This window comes from Ictalurus punctatus, unplaced genomic scaffold, assembly GCF_001660625.3.
Source record: "Ictalurus punctatus breed USDA103 unplaced genomic scaffold, Coco_2.0 Super-Scaffold_100068, whole genome shotgun sequence".
In the NCBI taxonomy this organism is placed as follows: domain Eukaryota; kingdom Metazoa; phylum Chordata; class Actinopteri; order Siluriformes; family Ictaluridae; genus Ictalurus; species Ictalurus punctatus.
The window spans coordinates 393,247-415,236 of NW_026521091.1; the positions used below are offsets into that span (position 1 = coordinate 393,247).

Genomic DNA, 21,990 nt, shown 5'->3' on the forward strand with positions numbered 1-21,990 from the left:
GAACGGAACAATAAAGCTGGACCCTTGCTTCTTCTCACTCACGGCTGGTATATTTTTTCTATCTCCAACTGGGCTCAGAGGTAGATGTGAGTATTGGCTTCTAAGTTGAGTTTTAAATGTTTTTGGGTAATAGGCTAAATTTGAGCCAACAATTGAAATGTTAAAAGATGAAAGGGAGTTGGCACAGAGGAGCAAATGAGGCCACAGGGAAAGATGAACATGACGTGTAAGGACAAATATATGAATACTTCTCTTTTTTACATATTTACAGGTCAAATACTAGATCGTAAATACTATGAGTTCATGCTGCAGACATGCTGACTATCATTCCAAGATCCATTTTTAAGTATTAAGGATTTATAAAATGTGACACTAGGTTACTTCTCTATAGTTAAAAAAAATTGCAAACAGGAATGTGTGTGTGTGTGTGTGTGTCCGCTTCATACTCATCCACTCCCTACTTGTGCCTGAGAGTGTATTCATTGAGTAAAGACAGTGTGTGCTCTTAAATGTGTGTGTGTGTGTGTGTGTTTAGACGGCAGTGTGAAGTGGTGTACCACTATGTGAGGAGGGAGAAGTATGCTCTGAGGATGAGGAGATGGAGCAGGATGACGTGGCCTCTCTCTGGAGCTCCTCCACGTTCTTCACGCAAAAAACAGTAACTCTCTCAAATTCTGATGGAGCGGCATCTACATAATCAACAAAGCACACAAACATCAGTTTCGTTCTGGGACACCGATTTTCTAAATCATTCCATTCGCTTTCTATTTATTTATGTAGCATTATTAAAAGATCAGTCATCAAGCCGGTGTAACCTTAATCTTTATCGCTAGCTGCTCCTGAAGTGTTTTGGAAATCGTTTCAGCCACGTCATGTTCACTCACCGTCCACTTTATTAGGAACACCTGTACGTTCATGTAGTTTTCTAACCAGCCAATCATGAAATATACAGGAATATAGAGGAATCACAAGAAAACTCCATTTCTACACACTTAAAAAAAATAATCTCACAATGTTGGATTTGAGTTTGTAATGCAGTGAGCACAACCAAGGAGTGCATTTTAAAAAGAAAACTACAATGTTGTTGAAGACTGAAACCTGTACCTACAAACTAGAACAGAAAATGGAACCACTGAAGAGTCAACAGTGTCAGAGTTCCTCGTGTGTCCAGTTCCACTGTGTACGGCACTTTTTATGCTTACCGACCCATTACTCCAGCTTTTGTGTTTTTAGCTTTGTGCTGATAGAAATGGTTTTGTGTTTTTAAAGCAAACTTGGAAATTAAAACCCAGAAATATCTAGTAATAAAAAGTGACATTCATCATGTGTCTGAAGTGACACTGTTCAGTTATACAAGTAACTAGGTATTTTGGTATATATTGGAAACACTATTTTTGAGCATTTCCCCAGAATTTCATAGAGTGTGGTTTGCAGTATAAGCACCTGTGGTCTCATGCGTGGGTTCCAGCGCACATAATAACCCACCCAGAGCTCCAGATGTGTGAGACTGGCCAGTGGATACAGCACCTGGTTTTTACAGTCCACATAGAACGGGTTAGTGAAGTCCTCCGGCTGACTGTTAACGTAGGACCACAGTGACCGTTTTACCCTGTACTTCCTAAAAACAAAAGAGAGAGAGAGACAGAGAGAGAAGTCATAAGACACTTAGACAAATTCATTTCCATTCAGGAAAATCAGACAGGCTGGAAAGCCTCCGCCCATTAGTGGAGAAATGTGGAGCGTACCTTTTCCATTCTCTCCTGCTCACTGCTGTAGAGGAATGTACCAAACAGGCAGCTGTAGGGGCGATCCAGGATGGGGATGAGAAAAAGCTCTTTGAACTCAGAAGCAGAAGGAAACTGAAAGAAAGGACACAAACACTGGGTTTAACAGTGTATAGTAAGATGCTTAAATGTGGATCTGCACAATAACGCCTGAACAGATAATCGGTCTTTTGTTCAGTACGGAAATTATATTTATTTCTTATAAAAGTATTGGAACATCAAGGCCAATTCTATTGCTTTTGCTATACAGTGACATTTGGGTTTGAGATAAAAGACGAATATGAGACGATAGATCAGAATTTCAGCTTTCATTTCCTCATATTTACATCTAGACGTGTTACACAGATTAAAATATGGCAGCTTTTTTGAAGCCACCCTATTCATTAACTGTTCAAAAATACTGGAACGAGTGACTGATGGTTTTTCTTGCTGGCCAGGTGTACCTTGTTAAATGGACTTTAAAGAATGAATAGCTCTGAATGTCTTCTCTTGGTTTGAGCCCTGGGTTTCACCTGTGGAGACAGCATTTGTTGTTAAAAAGAATAAACCGACATGAAGACCAGAGAGCTGTCTATGGGAGAAAAGCAAGCCGTTTTGAAGCTGAGAAAAGAGGAAAAACCGGTCTGAGCCATTGCACAAACATGGGGCATAGCCAAAGAACAATTTGTAACAGGGCTCCAGGCAAAAAAAATAATCTAGGAGCCGTTGGCTGCTAAACCCAAAATATTTTGGCGCCAAATCAAATTTTCAGGAGCCAAAATATAGTGTTGTCATATGACATATGATGATATTGTTAAATGGCTACCTCACACTGCCTTTTCTTTCCCCTCTGTACTGTCTGCCTTTGTTTACTCTGCCTCCCATAGTTTACACAATGTATCCTTTACATACACAATATGTGCAATGTTCAGTACATCATATTGAATCATATTACCGTAAATACTTAAATGTCCAGTCATTTGATTCTTTTTTTCACTTTCTTATTCTACTATGTACAATTAGTTGTTTCCTGCTTATTCAGGCTCAGAGTCATGTAGGCTGCATTGAATTTTATTTTCAATTCCCTCATCTCTTTTTCAGCGACTTTATCACTAGCACGTTGCACTGCTTTCACGATTGGGGTGGCACGAGGGGCAGAGCTAGCAATGACACAATCCCTGGCGTTCTCATGTTTTGTACTGTCTCCATGCTTCTTCACGGATTCTTTTTTAAAATGACTCGAACTGGTAATGAACTCTGTTTTACCAGCAATATCTTGTCCTGCTTTAGCACAAAAGGTGCAGTACATTTTCCCTTTGTCATAACGTAACCAGGCGAACTCTTGTAGGCAAGCTGATTTAAACTGTCTTGTCGGGATGAGGGCCGCAGGGACGGGAGAAGACTCAACTCGCTGCGCTTGCCTGTCATCATCTGTAAAAGATTGCACACCGATTGAAACGGGCTGGGATGACTCAAATGTCACTTGAGAACTTTCACTGGTCGAGTTGGTCTCAACATCGTGGGCATCTGATGTAGAGGAGGCAGGGTTTGGACAGGCAGGGAATGAGGAAAACTCTGATATTTTTCTTCTCAGCTGGCTAACGTTAGTTAACTACGCAGTTAGCTAGCCTACATATAACGGATAAATTCACATTCTAACAAACTAAACCACATCAAACTAAATTAAACACCTTTAATAAAGTTCACTTCCAACTTTTTAACCTGATAAACGTGACGTTAAACCTGTTTCTGTTCATCTATGGAAACCATACAGGAGTGCAGGCGCTAGGGCAGGTACACGCATGTGCAAGAGGGGATGTGAGTTCAGTAGCCTAACACAAGACGATGTATGGTCATTTCTATTTAATTCGTTTTTTAATTTTGTTTGAGGGTAACGGTGGCCACTGGCGACTGGCAGAAAAAACATGGTCACAAATGAAAAAGTTGGTCGCATAGCGACCATTTTAGTCACCATCTGGAGCCCTGTGGAAGGTCCTGGAAAAGAGAGTTTGTTCTCATTATGATCTCTTACTTTAAAATAAAACAATAGTTTCCTCACAAGCCTCTCTTTTTTCCCCCTAACTCTTGAAATGAATAAGACTTGCAATGTTACTGAGAAACTGGAAAGTGCAGTGTCCTCTCTGCTGTGACACTGGAGACTACTTCCATAAAACTTCCATAAATAGATAACTTATAAATCTTAACTAGATCACAATGATCATACGTCTTTTTCTTTAAGTGACATGTTTATAATATGTTTACGATTAAGCTTAGAATATGTATTGCGTACGCCATACTAGACCCTGTGAAAGAGCTGTTACTATAGGAACGAGCACATCACTATAAAGCTGTAATTTCCCTTGCAGCTGGAATCAGAATCTTGCTGTTACAGAAATGTCTCCAACGCCTTCTGACCAATCAGATTGGAGAATTCAACAGTGTTGTGGTGTAAAGCATCAGTAGCTGACCTGTCTCCTCATCTGCCACACACAGTCGATGAACTGCACAAAGAGAGGGGATCGTTCCGAGTTGGCGTGATTCTCATCTCCAAGGCAAACACGCTGAGAAACAGAGAGAGAAAGATGGGGTTAAATATACATGCGTTCACGCGCCCACACACAACCACGCCCTCACTGCTCATACGCACCGAGGTCAGCTTGTGTCCGAAGCTGATCCACTCCTTCTCGATCAGTACCTGGAAGCCACTGAGTGTGCGGTAGTGCGAGTCCAGCATCAGCTTGGCCAGAGAGGTGAGCTGAGCCGTACGGTCCCAGCCGTCACTGCAGTGCACCACCATCGAGCTCTTACTACATTCAACCTTATCTGCTATACCATTAACTGCTATACGCACTGCACCTGCTAATAACAGCTACACACACACACACACACACACACACACACACACACATACACACACACACACACACACACACAGGTCAAACAACCATCACTTCACTGTGAGTAAAACACAACACACAAGGGTTCACAAACAAGGTATCACAAATAGTTGTCTAGAACAACATGTAGATATTAATTAATTAAATAAGTACTTAACAATTAAAATGTAATAATTATTCACAACGTATGTTCAGGGCATAATATCTAACTACAAAACAAAACAGATGCTCTGTGTTCTTATGTTCTTCTGTTTCCTGTTTTGTGAAATGTCTTCGAATTAGGAGAGGACATGCTGTTTAAATAAGGCTAGACATTGCTGCTCTCTACATGCATACCTGTTCAAACAATGACTGAGTAATAAGTATATCAATGATTAGTTATGCAGTTATCCAATCAGCCAATCACGTGGCAGCAGCACAATGCATACAATGCTCACATCAAACATCAGAATGGGGGGAAATGTGATCTCTGTGGTTTGGTTTGATGTGTTGTGCATGCTGAGATGCTTTTCTGCTAACCACGGTTATAAAGAGCGATTATATGAGTTACTACAGTATATCCTTCCTGGCAGCTCTGACCAATCTGGTCACTTTCCTCTGATCTCTCTTATCAACAAGATGTTTCCACCCACAGAACTGTCTCTCACTCAGTGTTTTTATGGGTTTTTTCTGACACCATTCTGTGTAAAATGCTAGAGACTACTGTATGAAATTCCCAGCAGTTTCTGAAATACTTGAACAAGCCCATCTGGCTCCAACAACTATGCTATGGTTAAAGTCACTGAGATCACATTTCTTCCCCATTCTGATGTTTGATGTGAACTTTAACTGAAACTCTTGACCTGTATTTGCATGATTTTATGCATTGTGCTGCTGCCACATGATTAGCTGATAACTGTATAAATGAGCAGGTGTTCCTATTTAAGTGCACGGTAAGTGCATGTTGTGACTTTTATGTGTTTTGTAACTGATTTTTATATTAAATTTTGGTGAATGATCTGTATTTTACACTGTATCACCCCATACAGAAGCAAAACAGATTCTATAAGGCTAATTTCTTATGAGGTTCGTGTATGTGTGTGTGTGTGTGTGTGTGTGTATATATATATATATATATATATATATATATATATATATATATATATATATATATATATATATATATATATATATTTTGTGTGTGTGTGTTTACCCTGATATACTCCAGCCAGTGCGTGGCATCTGTGTCAGAGTACCAGTGAAGTTCTTCTATGGTGGGGTAGACCACCTCCTTCAGCTTGTGCAGAGATTCCCGCAGCACATGGATGTTGGGAATCTCCAGGAAATTCAGTTCCACATTGGGATGGAAAATTTCGCTCTCATAGCCACCATCTTTAGCCTGGAGGGGAAAAGAGAGGAGAGAAGAGAATGTGATGCTCGAATAAACTCACCACTTTTTGTTTTTCAGATGGAGGTTCGGACATCTGCGAGTCATTCTGTGAGGATGGGAGTTCACGTGTAGATGGTGAGTAGTGTTTTTATTTTGTGAGTGCTTTTAATGAAGGCTCATTGCATAGTGGGGTTTTGGTAGTCAGATTTCACTGTTAGCACTTCAGTACACATGCACTACGTTTACATGGACAGCAGTAATGTAATTATTGACCTTACTCTGAGTAAGATAATAATGTGATTAAGGTGTTTACATGAGTCGCTTTTAGAATACTCCTCTCGTGTACCCGTTTTACATGTTATAGAACATAAATGGATTAACGGCACGTCATTATGTCACCGCGCCACGCCGTCCGACGTCCCTCCAGAATTTCACGTATCAACATACAGTTGGTCTCCGTTATGGTACCGTATACAGTCTGGAGTGTTATTTTTAATTTTTATGAAAGCTTCCAGTGCAGTTAATTATTTGTCATTCTGTACGTGCAAATAGACGACTGCTTGAAGCCACTAGCTAGATAGCTACTAACCCGTGTAACCTCGCCTGTCATTTCTTTTCCCACATATAGCCCTCTTTTTTTAATCTTCCCATATTAGTTAAAACAAAGCATTTTTATTGGTCTAGCCTAATGACGAGCACCGAAGTTCCTCAGCTGTAGGTGTTTTAATCAGCGGAAATAGTGACACATCTCTGCTGAAAACCATCACAGAAATTCTAATGGATTCCACTACAAATACCATTACAAACCTTAAAAACCTTTACCAAATTTCAAAGGTGTTCTATTGGTCCTTAATGGTACCCCTAGACATAACATGCCACCAATAAACGGCAACAAATTACCATTAGAGGTCCTAAGGGACCATTACATATTCCATTAAAACCAATGCAATTCCCATTAAAACCATTACCAAATTCTATAAGGGTTTCTGTTGTCAAAACAAAGCATTTTTTTTTTTATCAGTCTAGCCTACGAGACAATAAGCTGCCACTTGAGTGCATACAATTTCCTTGTGGATGGTGCTCTAGCATTTAACATGGTCTCTACAGTCATGAGAATAGAATCTATGAGCTGGGGCCCGTCAGGGGCCAGATCCACAGTTTCCACAGTTCTGGCCAAGGGTGATAAATCAGCTCTCCGGCTTGAGACAGTAGATCCACTCTAAGAGCTCAAATGGGGCACCTGACAGACCTTCCAGGACCAGGTCCACCTGGGTGAAGGACAACATTCCGGGAGCCTTACATTAGGAAGATATCACTCTGCTATTACTAGAATAAAGTGTGTATATGAACTCCATACATAAGGAGACGTGTGTTTGATGAGCTCTGAAAATTAGTTTTGGAGACAAGTGTGAGTAAAGGCCTCAGTGCGTGTGTGTGTGTGTGTGTGTGTGTGTGTGTGTGTGTGTGTGTGTGTGTGTTCTTATCTGCGCAGGCATACCTGCTTCGGTGTGAAAACAGAAAGAAAGAAAGAAAAAAAAGACAAAAAATAATAAACGCTGTGTGTGTGTGATCTTCAGATTGAGATGAGTAAAACAGGACTTTGTGAGATATTTCTGCTTTTTCATTGAATGTCTGAATCTTGTACAGACTGTGGGGTGTGAGTCCAGTGGGACTGTTTGTATTATAATAATTACTTTATCAATATCTGCTGTGAGTGATTTAAAAATGGTGGAGCCGTCAAGAACTTGGCATTGTAAATATTTTAGACATCTGCCAGACTGCCCATTGTGAAAATCACTTAGAACTTTTAGACCTGTAATATATAAAAATATTCCCAGATTGTGTGAGAGATAAATAATTGGTATATATTGTAACCGTAGTTTTGACAGGTATAGGTCAAAGCTCAAAAAGATACACATTCTAACTCTCTATATCTAGATCAAAGGTCATGATCATAAAAATATTAATAGTTATGTTAAATCTGGTTCACATCCATTCGTGACCATACCTGGTACGGCCATGTGTTTTCCGCCCCACACACGTTGCACACATGGTCCTTCTAACGCTCTGTGGTAGGTCATAAAAATATATATAGTTATGTTAAATCTGGTTCATATCCATTCGTTACCATACATGGTGCGGCCATGTGTTTTCCACCCACACAAGTTGCACACACATGTTCTTTCTTTTCACATAGAATATGAAACTCTCTGAGGTAGGTCATAAAAATATATATAGTTATGTTAAATCTGGTTCACATCCATTCGTGACAGAAACGTTACCATACATGGTACGGCCATGTGTATCCCACATCCAAACAAAAATGTCACACACACACACACACACACACACACACAAACACACACGTGCATGTACAGACAAACGCATGCATACGAACCTGCTTATAAAAGTCGAGCATCCCTCTAGGTTTTATAATGCTCTGTACTTAGAACAACATGTGCGATCTTACAACATGGCTGATGTTTGTCCTAACGCGCCGAAAAAAGCTCACCCTTTTTTGGGAAGAATAGAAAAAATGTTAGAACATGAAAAGATTCAATATTGGGTAATGTCAAACGGATGTACATCCGGGTTTTTTTCGATGCAGAAAAAGGAACGTTTTGCTTTTCAAGTTCTCGGTCCCGGGAACACACGATCTTTTCCTTTCACGTAGAATATGAAGCACTCCGAGTCAGGCCTAGGTCAAAAGGTCAACAACGTAAAACCCCCGTTCTGATGCATTCCCGAGCACAAACACACACCCCACACACACACTCAAATGCATACGAACCTGTTTATAAAGTCGAGCACTTTGAAAGTTTTAACAGCGGAAAAGGTTCGACCGAATTTCCAGAGTCAGTTCTTCACTACTTCGAAAGTTTGAACATCGGCAAAGTTCAACAGAATTTCCAGAGTCTATCCTTCACTACTTCCAGACCCCATGGATTTCTCGGCAGGGAAAAATTTGTATTTTAATCAATTAATAGTTAAATATAAATTGAAATACAATGTTTATGTAATTATCCAGTAGGCAATGATATTGATATAAACTTAGAACTAATCATTCTGAGTACAAAAATCATCATCCTTATCTGGTCATTATGTAATCTGGTACGATACTTTATCTAAAATGTAAATATTCATTACATTTATATTACAGTGCAAGACCGAGTTAAGCTCATCTGATTCTAGTGTATAGGTAATTACAATTTGTCTCTTAGATCTATGTAGTGATCTAAATTGAGAATGTTAAGTTATTAAAAGTATGTTTTACTGTTTTATAGACAGCTTGGTGATTATTTCTGATGATGAGATTCCCGAAACAACCACTCAGGACCTTTTGAATCTGAGTTCCACACGTAAGTCATAACATAAAATTATGAATGTTTCATGCTGTAAAAGTCTTTCATACGTGAATATAACATTGTTTGTATCATATTCAGAATTTGAGGGAAACGTGACTAACAGTGATTATGACGGAGATATTTCAGGTGAGTTGTAGTATATTTACCTTCTATTTACACAGCACAATAAATAAATAAATAAATAAAAGCTCTTTCACATGTTCTGTGACTTATAGATACGAGTGATGCAATAGAAGACCAAGAGGAAATCATCTCGGAAACCGACATTCAACAAGACATCGAACTACAACAGATCTGCGCAGTGTGGCGTGAATTCTTCGAAGCAAAGACTGATTTATTGGAAAACTTTGGACAGATTGATTATACACTTGAATCTGGTCGAGGTACAGATTTTATCCCATTACTGTACAGCGTGAAAATGTGAATAGATGTCTCTCAGTGAGCATAAAGTTGATTAGGAAATTGTATGATAGATATGGCGCAGAAACGACTGAAATGCAGTTCGGATATGGAGATTAAAAAAAAGAGAACCGAAAATTCTCCATTATCGCATGGTTTCTTTTATGACGGAAACCAGAGTTTTTCAAATGATTCGCACACACCCCTGAACCGATCAAAGCGATCAACAGGCTGACGAAAGTTTAATACCGTCACACCAAGTCATTAGTGAGAGACCTAATCAGAGTCCAAATCACGTCGTATCAAACACAACGGTGACGCCGAATGATATATTTTCTGAATTAAATCAATGTCTGTTAGAGTTACATAATAACCTAAATGAACACGGTCATTCAGTACAAATAAACCCTGATCTAATCGATGCAGTCAATCAGTTGAACGAAAATTTAAGATCGTCAGAACAGAACAATACTCAAAATGAAAACCCCAGACGAATTTCCAGTCAAACTGTATCAAGTACGCCGGTCACGTCGCACGACATATTTTTCGAATTAAATCAATGTCTGTTAGAGTTACAAAATAACCTAATTGAACAAAGAGAATCTATGCAGATAAATCCATGTTTAATAGACGTGGTGAATCAAATCAATGAAAATATGTCATTACCTACCGTTCAGAATATCGTCTCGACTCCAGAAAACGCTCAGGAACCTGGTCCGTTATCTTCTCATGATACGATACACGAACTTAATCAAAGTATTATGAGGATAAATGATGGTCTTGTTAACTTAATCGAAAACTCTGACAATATTGCACAAAATTCGGAAAACGATAATGAACGCAACCGCCCAATGGAAAACATACACTCACCTAATACCCAAGATTCTCAAATGGAAAACACACATTCGCCTGATACCCAAGATTCTCAGATGGAAAACTCGCCCGATATCCAAGTAGAGCAAGAGCGTGATGGATTAGATCCTAATATTAGAATAATTAATCGGGAAAGATTCAACAACACTGAGATTAGGAGAAGAGTGAATTTTTCTTCTATCGCGAACGTTGACAGCTTTGCAGATTTTTATAATTATGTTTTAGAGATTTTAAACAGCGCGATTGAAATCGCTAACAATTTAATTTCTGCCAAGGATGTAGTCACCGTTGAAATTAGAGGTGATACGATCAATGTTTCATCACGCGTTCAATTATACAATGGTGTCATCGATTTAGGTTCTTTTCTGACCATGCTCGAAAATGCAATTCAGAGTAAACGTGAAATTTTTACCGATAATACCCTTGAAATAGTCGTCCAAATCGTCCGACCACCTCGGGGTGGTGGAATTAGAAGGAAAATAGGCCATATATTCAAAACAGAAACCCTGCAGAAGAAAATGCAGCATCTATACATTTTTCACAACAGAGACAACATGTGCTTCGCCTTGTGTGTTAGCCAACTTTTGAATCGTGAAAAAAATTATTTTGAAACCGAACAAATCGCTAGAAAATGACAACACGATGTGGGATTATCCGTAAACACCGCGGTCAGCTTCGCTGACGTATCGAGATTTGAGAGACATTAGAATTGCAAAATCGTAATCGTATACTGTTCTGCTAGCAAAGCCGGATACTCTTTCTTTCAAACTAGCAAGACTCCCCACGAAAAAACCATTTACTTGTTTTTACATGACAACCACTATTACGGGGTTAAAAGTATCAACGGACTTTTAGGAACGAGTCATGTTTGTCATTTCTGCCATTCGGGGTTTGACGTTTTATGGAAACATAAATGCGCTTATAGCTGCAACGTTTGTCACGACCCCGATTGTTACAAACACCCTAAGAATGTTACTAAATGTCCAGAGTGTCAGAGACTGTGTAGCTCCCAATACTGTTTCGAGAGGCATAAAGCAAAGATTCAATCGCACAAAGGCGAATATTCTATGTGTGAAATGGGATTCTACTGCGGTAAATGTAAACGTGTGATAAGGGATAAACCTTCTAATCGTGAGAATCACGTATGTGCCCATTCGAAATGCATACTCTGTGGCCAAAAACTCGATGAGGATATCGAGCATAGATGTTTTATACAGAGGGCCAGGAAAGAAAGCGAAAATACGGATTATGTGTTTTACGATTTCGAGACTAGGCAGGAAACAGGAACACATGTAGCTAATTTCATATGCTGTATTGATTTTAAGGGAGAGGAGTGGGTGGCTGAAGGGGATGATTGCGTCAATGCCTTCTTTTAAAAAGTTTCAGTGTAATACATACCACAGTTACAAGTTTATCGCTCATAACGCTAGAGGGTTCGATTCATACCTTTTGTTAAACCATTTAGTGAAAGAAGGAATCACACCCGAAATCATAGCGCAAGGCGGTAAAATTTTGTGCTTCATCAATAACGCGTTTCGTCAGTCCTACATTGATAGTCTATCGTTCTTACCCATGAAATTGAGTAGCATCCCAAAAGCCATGGGTTTTTCGGAAAGCAAGAAAGGCTATTTTCCCCATTTCTGGAACACCGTAGAACATCGGGATTACGTAGGGCCGTATCCTGACCCTAAGTTTTACGGTGTAGATGGCATGATGCCTAAGGAAAGAGAAGAATTCTTTAAGTGGTACAGAACGGTTTCTGACAAAGTGTTTGATTTCAAGAAAGAGATGGCGGAATACTGTGTGAACGACGTAGAAATTTTGAGAAAGGTATGTATAGCTTTCAGACAAGAAATTCTGGATAGTACAAAGGTCGATCCTTTTAAATGCATAATGATCACATCTGTGTGCATGAAAATCTTTAGAACCAACTTCCTGCGTAAAGACACTTTATCTATTCCACCGCTCGATAATTACATCACCACTCAGAAATCTTTCTCAACACCTTCCATACAATGGCTCGAATATGTTTCAAAAACGCAAAACCTACCCATTCGCCACGCGTTGAATGAAGGTGAAGTCAGGTTCGGTACCTATTACGTAGATGGTTACTGTGAGGAAGGTTTTTGAGTTTCTTGGGTGTTTTTATCACGGCTGTGAAAAGTGTTTTCCCTCAATGACCCCGCATCCTCTTACCAAATCAAACGCAACCTTCTGAGATTTCATCAAAAATCGATTGAGAGAATTAAGAATTTGCAAGACACTCTCAATTTGCAAGTCACTCTGATGTGGGAACATGAGTGGAATGAAATGAAGAAAAACGACAATCTCGTGCAAAATTTTCTAAAAGACTTTGACTGTCCTGAGCGTTTAAACCCGCGAGATGCTCTTTACGGCGGTCGAACAAACGCGTTAAACTTGCATTATGTAGCTCAACCCGGTGAGAGAATCGTTTATTTCGATTTTACCTCGCTTTACGCATTCGTAAATAAGACAAAGACAAACCCGATCGATCACCCTATCATCATTTATCGTGACTTTCAACCTCTGAAATATTACTTTGGTATCATTATAGCAAAGGTATTCCCACCTAGGGGTCTGTGGGCACCTGTTCTACCATTTCGTGTAAAAAGCAAACTCCTCTTTCCTCTATGTAGAACATGTGCCGAACATCAGTTAAAACATTGCGATCATACGGCTCAGGAGAGAGCTCTTATCGGAACATGGGCATTTATCGAAATTGAGAAAGCCGTCGAAAAAGGTTACAAAATTCTAAAAGTGTTTGAAGTGTGGCACTTTCCTAAAAGGTCTGATAAGCTTTTTACGAGATATATTAAAATGTTCCTCAAGACCAAACAGGAAAGTTCAGGTTATCCGTCCTGGGTCGTTGATGAATCATCTAAACGTGAGTACATTTGCAAATATAAGGAGAACGAAGGGATTACGTTGGATCCGAAATTTATCACTGTTAATCCTGCCAAAAGATCTAAACTCACACTAAACTCGTTGTGGGGTAAGATGTGTCAAAGACCAGACAGATCGAACACGACCTTAATTCGAGATCCTGCCGAGTTTTTACAGTTCATGTTCTCCGATATTTATAATGTGAGTCAGTTCTCTTTTTTGAATGAGGAGGTGGCGATGGTACAGTGGCGTTACGCAGACGAGAGATTGATTAAACCGCTAAGCGCTAATGTATTCATCGGCATTTTCACTACAGCGTACGCTAGGCTTGAGCTGTACAATTTGATGGATCGATTGGATCAGCGTTGTTTGTACACAGACACAGATAGCGTCATTTTTAAAAGTAAGGAAGGTGACCTACGGTAAAAGTAAGGGTGACCTACGGTTACAAAACCATGAAAGGAAAAACAACCATGACAGCGCGATAAACTCTGCATCGTAATGTTTAAAATTAAAAGGGTTTTTATTGTACGACCCGCTGAAGGCATCGTTGTCTACCATCCCAAACATAATGGTTTTAGGTAAGGGACCGAGGAAAAGGTTTTCTTGTGAACAAATGCGCCTCCCTGCAGCTAGACTGAAGGTCTTCAAACAGACTCTTTCGATCAGGTACTTGGCTGTGGCGGTGAGAAGTGCTTGTCCGTGACCGATTTTTACAGACGGTGAGACGGTTACTTTCTTCACAAAAAGAGAAGCGTTGAGTATTTTCAGATTGAAATTTGCATTTCCTTCCTTCATCAAACAGAATTCAGCTTTGCTGCGAACCATTTTAATCCTCAAATCGATCCCGTTCAGTAAAAGTTTATCCTGAAAAAATATATCCGAGTGAATGTGCACTGAAACTGAAACTGGCCCTTTTTTGAGGCCTTCGTTTCGTCCGTCCGGGTCTGTGGCGTCCATATGCCCCGCTGTGTCTTTGTAGAATAGCCCGGTGCAAAACTGTGTTTCCAGTGTATCTTTTCCATAGTTGATAAGACTTTCAAAGGTAGCACGGTATGGGTATGTACTGCTAGATTGAGAAATAAGACGATCCCCGAGCATGACATCCACTTGTGAAAAAAGTGAGGCTACGGGGTAGTTAACGACCCCAACCTTTGCATCGTTAGCTATATTGGAACTGTCGGGGTTCACGATTTTACAGGTCAGATGTAAAAAAGTGTTGTTCAAGTTGAGGTAATCCTCCCCGTTTCCAGCCACGTAGAACTCCAGGGGCCCGTTGTCCGTAAGAGCGGAAAGTGGAGGTATTTCGACATAAGTGTACTTTTCGATACTCGTTTGGGTAAAAGGTAATGTGAAAATATCCAATTCTGTCTTGGTACACTCTGAGGATAGACTGTGTAAGAACGCCATGATGTTAGAAAATGTTCAGCCGATTTCTCTTGTGAGAGATGGAAGGGTGCCTGTTGCCTCTGTGCTCGGTCTTTTTCACACTGTTCTTGATTTTAGTAACCTTTTATTAGGAACCACATGTCGACGCCCTGGGAGCCTTTTAGATTTTTTACACGCAATCAACACAAGCCCCGATCCGTCTTGATTCTGAGCTTGTGTCTTGCTCATAATATTGCTGAATACGTCACTTACGAACCCTTTAGCAGCTGTTTTTAAATGAGGCTTTGCAATAGCAAAACCCCTTTTGAGGAACGGAACCGCCATTCTAAAAAGACCCTTGAACAGTCCTCCTAGCCCCGACCCATACATGGTGGGGGCACCTTGAAACCCAGGAAGACCATTTCCAGCCTGGTGGACATAAAAATCCACGTAGGTCTGCGGATGAACGTAGCCCCTATCCATCATTTTTACATACAGAACGAATGTTTAGCGGGTCTAAAGTGTAGTTTAGCAATAAATTTCCCGTAACTAAAAGGTATAGGCTTGTTCTGATCCGTTTTGACTTCGATTACTATATCGGTAATATGGTTCTTGGTGAGAGGTACGTTATGCAGCTTATCATAAGTAATTGTGACGACTTTGTTGTTTTCACCCGTTATATGTACGCATCTCAGTAACGGGGCAAAACTGTCACCAACTCGTTGATACTCGATAACGTCTGTATATACATACATCGTATAAAAGCCTGCGTGAATATCAGCGGGGTTAGGTGCGTCTGGTTCTCGGGCCGTTATCGGAACACCGGGGTTCATACCGAGCATATATGCTAATTTTCCATTAGCTTTGAACGCGAAATGTTTTTGGGATACGATGCGTATTTTATTTTTCATAGGGTTATAGAATAGCACTATTCCGAGCTCCAATTTCTTTATGTTGTTGTTGATTTCACTAACCACTTCATCGATATTTTTATAATATCCTGGAGTGATATTAAAGTTACTGTTTTGTGATCTCTTTCCATCCCTCTGAATAATATGACACAAACTGTCTTCCTCCATTAACGAGTACCAACTCTGGATATATTGAACCTCTGCGAGCGAGACTTCCCATATTCCGTTCAAATCGATTGGTTTGGCGAATTTAGTAGTAGTGTAGTGCGCGATCTTATTATTAGGGTAAATATCCAAAGACGCGTTGCTTGGAAGGGTCACAAAGAATCCACACTCTTCCATGGTTTAATGAGTATAGTTTTCAGTTTTGTTCACGGTGATCCTTTTGTTATGTTAACAACGTCTTCGACCGGAACCCACAAATTAAATTTATCGGGCCAACCCACCCATTTCACCAGGCAGACTTTTTTCTGGTTTCGGGTCTTTTCAGACAAGATTTTCTCAATTTTAAACGTTTTGTCTTTACCGATAATTATCTTTTGTAACTCGGGTTCATAAAATGTTCCCTCAATTTTTTCACCATCATAGTCTTGTAATTTATATACTGGGGGATCTCTCGGTATCCGTTCGGAGATTGTAAAATATTCATCCGTAAAGTTTTGCTCGTATCCTTTCTCAAACTGTCTTTTTAAACGAGAAATTCTAACGATATCACCAACTTTAAACTTGAAATTTAGTTTCTTTAATTTAGGTGTGAACAGCCCGTAGAGGGTTTTAAATACTCTGAAGGAACTGGATTCGTTGACCTCGGCAGGTTTCATTTTGATGCTGGAATGGTAATTGTGATTGTACGCTTGAATCAAATCCTGAACTATGTCGATGTATTTTCTCATGTTAAAAGCGGTAAAATATCTCCACATCCTGGTCTTTAGCGTTCTGTTGAACCTTTCACACACCGATGCTTTTTGCCCCGTACCCGTAGCAAAGTGAATAATGTCATGTTTTTTCATTAATGTTTGAAAATTTTTGTTAAAAAACTCCTTCCCTTGATCAGTTTGTAGTTTTTTGGGGACCCTACCTTCATTTAGAATGGAATCAAAAGCTTTAGTTACTTCGATTCCGGTCTTGTTTCGTAACACACGTACCCAGGCATATTTGGATAAAATATCTATACACGTGATCATAAATTTTGCATTGTCGTTACTCTCTGACAAGTTGCTCATATCGACTAAATCAGCTTGCCATTGTTCATCGATGTTCTTCACAAAAACCTTGTTTCTTTTAAACTTTGTAGATACTGGTTTATGTAGACTGTATGCATCCTGCTCTGCTAACCAGTTTTTTATTTCAGTATCATTAGCTCTTTTACCTATTTTCTCAACAATAGCTCTTTGCAAACTCTCAACACCACCATACGAACCAGGTTCTGATGGTGTATAATATATATTCTTCATCAATCGTTCAGTCATTTCGAGTGTCAAGGTAAGAATGATCAAACACCAGTGTAGATTAAGCATTTATCGCAGAACACGCTCGTCTCGCCATTCACACACGGTGGCTTCAGCAATGCCTTGAATTTTTTCCAGGGAAGGAGTGTGTTTGATTCCACACAGTTTCAGACCTCTTGCCAATGTGTATTTGAACCATGGTTTAAACAGTTTTTTCAGCAATCTGTAGGTGTTTAGGTGTAGATAGTACTCTTCAGGATCGAACAAACATGCGTGTTGGAGTTGACTCGGGTGATCGATCGCGCAGCCGTGACAGTTGTCCTTCAGATCTTGTTGGATAACTCTGTCCAGCAGTTCCGCCGTTCAGAATACTTTGACTCGATATGTAATCAGACTCATTTATATAGCGTGTGGGGAGGAGTCTTGGGGGAGGTGGAGTTTCTGATCAAGAATAGTATATTGACCATCTCAGAATAAGACTTCTTCTAGCCTTACTTTTATTTGCATCATTTCTTTGTCTCTTCCAGTTTTTTGGAATAATTCATCGATTTGCCGGAAGTAGCGTTGCAGATCGTGCCAGCTGGTTCGGTCATACCTCACTTCACAATTCTCTTTGTTATCAGGGGCGTTGTCACCGGTTAATACAGCAGCACAGTGCAGTGAAACTTGGTTCTTGGAGAAATTTGTTGCTTTGATACAGTATTTGCATTGAAGAGACACTCTGGTTTCCGTCATAAAAGAAATCATGCGATAATGGAGAATTTTCGGTTCTCTTTTTTTTAGTCTCCAAATCCGAACTGCATTTCAGTCGTTTCTGCGTCATATCTATCATACAATTTCCTAATCAACTTTATGCTCACTGAGAGACATCTAATCACATTTTCAAGCGTGCTATACAGTAAAGGGATAAAATCTGTACCTCGACCAGATTCAAGTGTATAATCAATCTGTCCAAAGTTTTCCAATAAATCAGTCTTTACTTCGAAGAATTCACGCCACACTGCACAGATATGTTGTAGTTCGATGTCTTGTTGAATGTCGGTTTCCGAGATGATTTCCTCTTGGTCTTCTATTGCATCACTCGTATCTATAAGTCACAGAACATGTGAAAGAGCTTTTATTTATTTATTTTTTGTGCTGTGTAAATAGAAGGTAAATATACTACAACTCACCTAAAATATCTCCATCGTAATCACTGTTAGTCACGTTTCCCTCAAATTCTGAATATGATACAAACAATGTTATATTCACGTATGAAAGACTTTTACAGCATGAAACATTCATAATTTTATGTTATGACTTACGTGTGGAACTCAGATTCAAAAGGTCATGAGTGGTTGTTTCGGGAATCTCATCATCAGAAATAATCACCAAGCTGTCTATAAAAGAGTAAAACATACTTTTAATAACTTAACATTCTCATTTTAGACCATTACATAGATCTAAGAGACAAATTTTAATTACCTATACACTAGAATCAGATGAGCTTAACTCGGTCTTGCCTGTAATATAAATGTAATGAATATTTACATTTTAGATAAAGTATCGTACCAGATTACATAATGACCAGATAAGGATGATGATTTTTGTACTCAGAAAGATTAGTTCTAAGTTTATATCAATATCATTGCCTACTGCATAATTACATAAACATTGTATTTCAATTTATATTTTACTATTAATTGATTAAAATACAAATTTTTACCTGCCGAGAAATCCATGGTGTCTGGAAGTAGTGAAGGATAGACTCTGGAAATTCTGTTGAACTTTGCCGATGTTCAAACTTTCGAAGTAGTGAAGAACTGACTCTGGAAATTCGGTCGAACCTTTTCCGATGTTAAAACTTTCGAAGTGCTCGACCTTATAAACAGGTTCGTATGCATTCGAGAGTGTGTGTGGGGTGTGTTTGTGCTCGGGAATGCATCAGAACGGGGGTTTTACGTTGTTGACCTTTTGACCTAGGTCTGACTCGGAGCGCTTCATATTCTACGTGAAAGGAAAAGATCGTGTGTTCCCGGGACCGAGAACTTGAAAAGCAAAACGGTTCCTTTTTCTGCATCGAAAAAAAACCCGGCTGTACATCCGTTTGACATTACCCAATATTGAATCTTTTCATGTTCTAACATTTTTTCTATTCTTGCCAAAAAAGGGTGAGCTTTTTTCGGCGTGTTAGGACAAACATCAGCCATGTTGTAAGATCGCACACGTTGTTCTAAGTACAGAGTATTATAAAACCTAGAGGGATGCTCGACTTTTATAAGCAGGTTCGTATGCATGCGTTTGTCTGTACGTGCACGTGTGTGTTTGTGTGTGTGTGTGTGTGTGTGTGTGTGTGTGTGTGTGTGTGTGTGTGTGTGTGTGTCATATTTTTTGTTTGGATGTGGGATACACATGGCCGTACCATGTATGGTAACGTTTCTGTCACGAATGGATGGGAACCAGATTTAACATAACTATATATATTTTTATGACCTACTTCAGAGAGTTTCATATTCTATGTGAAAAGAAAGAACATGTGTGTGCAACATGTGTGGGTGGAAAACACATCGCCGCACCATGTATGGTAACGAATGGATGTGATCCAGCTTTAACATAACTATATATATTTTTATGACCTACCTCAGAGAGTTTCATATTCTATGTGAAAAGAAAGAACATGTGTGTGCAACGTGTGTGGGGTGGAAAACACATCGCCGCACCATGTATGGTAACGAATGGATGTGATCCAGATTTAACATAACTATATATATTTTTATGACCTACCACAGAGTGTTAGAAGGACCATGTGTGCAACGTGTGTGGGGTGGAAAACACATGGCCGCACCATGCATGGTAACGAATGGATGTGAACCAGATTTAACATAACTATATATATTTTTATGACCTACCACAGAGTGTTAGAAGGACCATGTGTGCAACGTGTGTGGGGTGGAAAACACATGGCCGCACCATGTATGGTAACGAATGGATGTGATACAGATTTAACTATAAATATTTTTATGATCATGACCTTTGATCTAGATATAGAGAGTTAGAATGTGTATCTTTTTGACCTTTGACCTATACCTGTCAAAACTAAGGTTACAATATATACCAACTATTTCTCTCTCATTATGCTTACTGTTTACGGCAATTACATACACTTTGTTAGTGTTTAGTGGTATTGCCTGTTCATTGATTGAACTTGGGGTAGCCTTCCACAAGCTTCTCATGATTTGCTGTAATTTGTGCTCATTCCTCCTTGCCTTGCTTTACATTTTATTTTTCCCCAATAACCTGTGTTCAATTCCCTTTACTCGCCCTACTAGGCCAAAACCAGTGTGCACTTGCAGCATGAGGAGACGAGTGTGTAGTAGGGTGTTGTTTTTTTTAAACTACTATATTTTCTATAGTTGCTATCTAAAATGACCTTTAATACAGAGGAGGTGGACTATGGGGAGGTGCAATTACCAGTACCCTGATACTAACATAACATAGAGGTTCTCTCTTTTTTTTTTTTTGGTGTACAGACAATGCTAATGTTTCCTCTTCGTTACTTGACAAAGTTATTATTTTAGCTGTTGAACACAGTATTTTGGAGTTGAAATGAAAGAATGAATATGGATATTATTTGATTTCAACTCCAATATACTGTGGTTTTAAAAACAATAACTTTGTCAATGTCCAAATATTTATGAACCTGACTGTATCTGCTGGGTCTGCAAAAATAATGTAATTAATAAAATAAAAATAAAATAAAAAACAGCTTGGATGGTCATTGTGCATGTTTTTTCTAGTCCAGCCAACTTTTCTGATTTTTATGAAATTAATGAATTAATTTTTATTATTAATATTTTCATGTTTTTTTTTTTTTCATACATCTTGCAATGTGCTTTTGGACACATTAGTGATGGAACCTGGAGCCACTGGGTGTTTCGGGTCTTTAATCCTAAGACTCCCTAGACCTGGCCTGTGTCCAATTTGCTGATCACCCTCCAGAGCCTTCTTGAAGCTCTCTCAGCAGCCTCTGTGGTGTTCCTGATAGTTCTTTTCATTTGTTGTCCTGTGATGTTAAGATGCTTTAAGGTGTGGTAGAGAGACAGGCTGGAAAAGCCTCTCCAGCACACAACAGGATCCTCATAATAATAATAATAATAATAATAATAATAATAATAATAATAATAATAACAACAACAACAATAACAACAACAATAACAACAACTATCATAGCACTGTGTGCATGGAGTTTGCATGCTCTCCCCGTGCTTCGCGGGTTTCCTTCAGGTGATGTGGTTTCCTCCCCAATTCAAAGACGTGTTGTAGGATGATTGGCATTTCCAAATGATCCGTAGTGTGTGAATGTGTGTGAGTGTGTATGCAATTGTGCCCTGCAACAGGTTGGCACCCTATCCAAGGCTGTCCCCTGTCTTATGCCCCAAGTCCCCTGGGATAGGCTCCACGCTCCCCCACGACCCTGTGTAGGATACGCGGTACAGAAAATGGATGGCTGGATGGATGGATGTCCCAAATCCATGTCACTGCTACAGCAAAATCATAGAACTTTGGGGAAATTAAACTTATGCCAGAAAATTCTACTGAGCTTCGTGCCACTGCAACATTATTTTTTTTAACTTATGACTCAATACTAAACCTGCCAAAAGTTTTTCACTCACAGTTTCTGTCTGCCAGATCATTTAATAAATAATCTAAAAAT

General features: G+C 39.3%; 2 protein-coding genes and 2 long non-coding RNA genes across 7 annotated transcripts in view; 1 reads left to right on the top strand and 3 right to left on the bottom strand.

Moving 5' to 3' along the window:
* The window catches only part of LOC128630844 (uncharacterized), a 320,670-nt gene that overhangs the window by 106,403 nt on the left and 192,277 nt on the right, over positions 1-21,990 (bottom strand). The window lies entirely within an intron of this gene.
* On the bottom strand, positions 186-2,460 carry LOC128630872 (uncharacterized). 2 transcript variants are annotated; one of them, XR_008395126.1, is made up of 4 exons: positions 2,228-2,460; positions 1,746-1,859; positions 816-1,618; positions 186-689 (listed from the first exon to the last, which is right to left on the bottom strand). It is a non-coding gene; the product is annotated as an uncharacterized LOC128630872 (long non-coding RNA). The 2 variants fall into 2 exon arrangements; XR_008395125.1 differs by lacking the exon at positions 186-689 and having other exon boundaries at positions 697-1,618; positions 2,228-2,443.
* LOC128630861 (myotubularin-related protein 5-like) lies at positions 3,889-4,675 on the bottom strand. The gene has a single exon (XM_053679174.1). The coding sequence runs from the start codon at positions 4,558-4,560 to the stop codon at positions 4,240-4,242; it is 321 nt and encodes a 106-aa protein (XP_053535149.1). The 5' UTR covers positions 4,561-4,675; the 3' UTR covers positions 3,889-4,239.
* Positions 9,233-9,885, top strand: LOC128630881 (uncharacterized). The gene is made up of 3 exons (XR_008395143.1): positions 9,233-9,388; positions 9,473-9,520; positions 9,610-9,885. It is a non-coding gene; the product is annotated as an uncharacterized LOC128630881 (long non-coding RNA).

Bases quoted from the DNA above. Each gene is read 5' to 3' on its own strand.
- LOC128630861 (XM_053679174.1), bottom strand. From the start codon at position 4,560: ATGGTGGTGCACTGCAGTGACGGCTGGGACCGTACGGCTCAGCTCACC.